Raw genomic sequence first — 3,063 nt, forward strand, 5'->3', positions numbered from 1 at the left:
GAATGTTTTTACATCATTGAAAGCATTTCTATGGCTAAGTATCTAATGTATAAAGAGAATTAAGCAACATGGAAGCCAATAGGTTTACTAAAATCACTTCTAACTCTAGCTAAAATCCCCATCTCTTAAGAAGGGATAACATAAGAAGCCAAGTTTTACATAGAGGGTGATAAAGAGATATTATAAGGAGATTATCAATTCCAAAATATAAGAAGCCAAATTTTACCTAGAGGGTGATAAAGGGATTTTAGAAGGAAATTATCAATTCCAATATAGAAAGTCGAAAGTATCTATTTTTCTTAGCAAATCTTAAGAACAAAATCGGCTTTGCTAAAATAAGAGTGAATTCTCATGAGCTTCATAATTGAATCTCAGAATTAGTCAATTCAATATTTGTTAAAATAAAAGTAAATTTTTCATAAACTTGATAGTGAAACTCATAAGTAGTCAATTCCCAAAATATCATAACATGAAAAAATCTATAGTAAAACTTACATTATAGTACCAACTTTCTTGACTTTCTAAATTACCTAAACTATCATAATCATAAAACTCTTTTATTAACTTTTTAAATTACTTAAACTATCATAATCATGAAACTCTTTTATTAATTTTTTAAATTACTTAAACTATCATAATCATGAAACTCTTCTCTTTAACAACTTTAATCTCTTACATTATTAATATTTTACATATAAAATTAATAATCATAATAAAAATATTAACTTCACTCATATAAATCACATCATATATCTAAAATATATCCCGATTAAAAAAAATACCAAAACACACTTCAAGAAATTTGATTTACTGTTACTGTTTTTGATAAATCTAAACTTAAAATGCATCTTAAAAGCGTTCAAACCTATCGAATGCTTATCAAACGCAAACGTAATCATGAAACTCTTCTCTCAATACTTTAATCTCTGACATGGTTAGTATTTTACCTATAAATTTAATAATCATAATATATGAATTACATCATTGATCTAAAATATTTCCAAATTAAAAAAATACCAAAACAAATTTCAAGAAATTTGATTTACTGTTTCTGTTTTTGATCAATCTAAACTTAAGATGCATCTTTAAAGCATCCAATCATATGGAATACTTATGAAACAGCCGTAAATACATAAAAGCATATGGAATACTTATGAAACAGACCTAAATACATAAAGGCAATTTTTTTTGAGAAAACCGAAATAGAGAAGAGAAATAGAAGAAATATAATAAGTCGAGCGAGCAGAATATGACATTGGATTTACTGAAAGAAATTAAAAGTTATAAGTGAACGTTATGAGTAAGAGGCAATCTGCTAATGTAGTGAACTGATGATCTATGTGATTGATGATCTCTCTAATAATAACGCTTCTAACTATCTATTTCGGTGCTCCAGTTGTTGTATACGCTCGTGCAGCTGAATCACGTAATCTTTCGTCTGAAGAAGCACTGTAGCTCTACCCGCCTTCTATATCAAACGGTAGTTAACAATAATGAACAATTAGAACCAATTGGAACCACTTATAACCAGTCACAGCGCCAAGGTTTCAAAGAAGGAAAGATGAAAATAGTTGCCAAAAATGATTACCTTGGGTTTCATTGGCACTATAGCCCGTAAAGCGGAGAATATGTCACTCATCTGGCCTCGTCTCTTGCGTTCAGATACAACGTGGTGGATTGCAAGTCTGTCGTAAGTATTGCGAACGGTTATGGTCCCATCGCCAGAGTTACTCTTATAGAGCAACGTTCCAATTTTATGGTTGTTGATGTCATGCAGAAAACGGATCCATCGTTTCTGCAACGACGGATATTTCGAGGGCTGGAGGGAATGTAGTGGATTAGGGTTTCTAGCCTTCCACTCAACAAACGCGCTGTTTCTTTTCTGATTAAACGGTAAACCCTGGCAATTAGGGTTGACCCCTTCAGTGGAAACTGTAATAATGGAATCCTCTTGAGCATTATCAACGGCCATTTGATCGTGTCTAAGGAGATCTGAGGAAGCGAAATCATTACATGACTGAGAAGAAAAACAACAGCTGGAATAATCAGCAGCAGCAGATTCAAACGACTCTGCTTGCCAGTTGGTCATGGGGTCGATGAAATCAAGTTCACAAACTTCATAATCATTAACTGTGGTGAAACCTATGGGCTCCATAGATGTTTCGTAGGTGTTGCAGAATAACAACTTTAAAGAAGATGTTGGAGAGCTCATGCTATTGTTATTATTATCCCTAATCATCTAGCCTATTATTACTATCCAAAACTGGATTTCTCTACCCTATTGTTATTATTATCCCTAAATTATATCTGTAAATTAGGTTAAATCAGGTCTGTTTTTTAACACACCATGGTCGGCAGGCCGGACAGAAAAAATGATCTTTTACATGCAAAACTTTGCAATTAGCTTAAAGAATTTAGATGGCGCGAAAGATGGGACTTACAGGTAAGCTGTCAGCCAGTGCGTTATACACCGCATGCCCGTTGATGATAATGGAATTCCCCAAACCTAAACAATGTGCTACTGTATCGGTTTTTGAATGGAAGCCATGAAAAATATAAAAGTCAGTCTGCAAATCTGAACAACCATGGGTCAATACTACAAAAAAAAAATGGTGACTATTCATATTCATAGATATTTATTAAAAAGATTCCCAACGTGCTTCAATTCTCAGAAGTCATGGACAATCACAGAATAGTAGATGTAGATGTCACCATGCTTCAATTCTGAATGGCAGTTACCATCAAAACACAGATGCCAAACGTGCCCGATTTCTGAAGTCGCGGGCCGCGGCCAATCACAGAGAACAAAACATAACTAATTCTTGCGTATGGAAGATATCGGGAAAGCTTTTAATATGATCGACGTGACATTGTTTTAATGTGAACCCATTCCATATCGCGAAAGTTTTTAATATGATCGACGTGACGTCGCGGGCCGCGACCAATCACAGAGGACAAAACATTACTAATTCTTGCGTTTTAAATTAATTTTTTTTTAAATGATCGACGTATGAGATATCGCAAAGTTTTTAAAATGATCGACGTGACATCGTGCGTGAGTTT

The 3,063-nt window shown here is 33.7% G+C and overlaps 1 protein-coding gene across 1 annotated transcript; it reads right to left on the reverse strand.

Moving 5' to 3' along the window:
- Positions 1-1,375: 1,375 nt before the first annotated feature.
- On the reverse strand, positions 1,376-2,155 carry LOC149206916 (basic helix-loop-helix protein A-like). Its single transcript, XM_089397840.1, has 2 exons — positions 1,589-2,155; positions 1,376-1,468 (listed from the first exon to the last, which is right to left on the reverse strand). The coding sequence occupies exons 1-2, from the start codon at positions 2,153-2,155 to the stop codon at positions 1,376-1,378; spliced, it is 660 nt and encodes a 219-aa protein (XP_089253966.1).
- Positions 2,156-3,063: the final 908 nt, after the last annotated feature.

The sequence above is a fragment of the Pinus tabuliformis genome, chromosome 1_2 (assembly GCF_031772625.1).
Source record: "Pinus tabuliformis cultivar Carrire ecotype Pingquan chromosome 1_2, CPIR1, whole genome shotgun sequence".
Taxonomy (NCBI): Eukaryota; Viridiplantae; Streptophyta; class Pinopsida; order Pinales; family Pinaceae; genus Pinus; species Pinus tabuliformis.

What these genes read in the sequence shown, in the direction of transcription:
- LOC149206916 (XM_089397840.1), bottom strand. Translation starts at nt 2,155, where the DNA reads ATGGAGCCCATAGGTTTCACCACAGTTAATGATTATGAAGTTTGTGAA. An exon ending in TAGTGCCAATGAAACCCAAG is followed by an intron (nt 1,469 to 1,588) that starts GTAATCATTTTT and finishes CGTTTGATATAG; the next exon opens with AAGGCGGGTAGAGCTACAGT.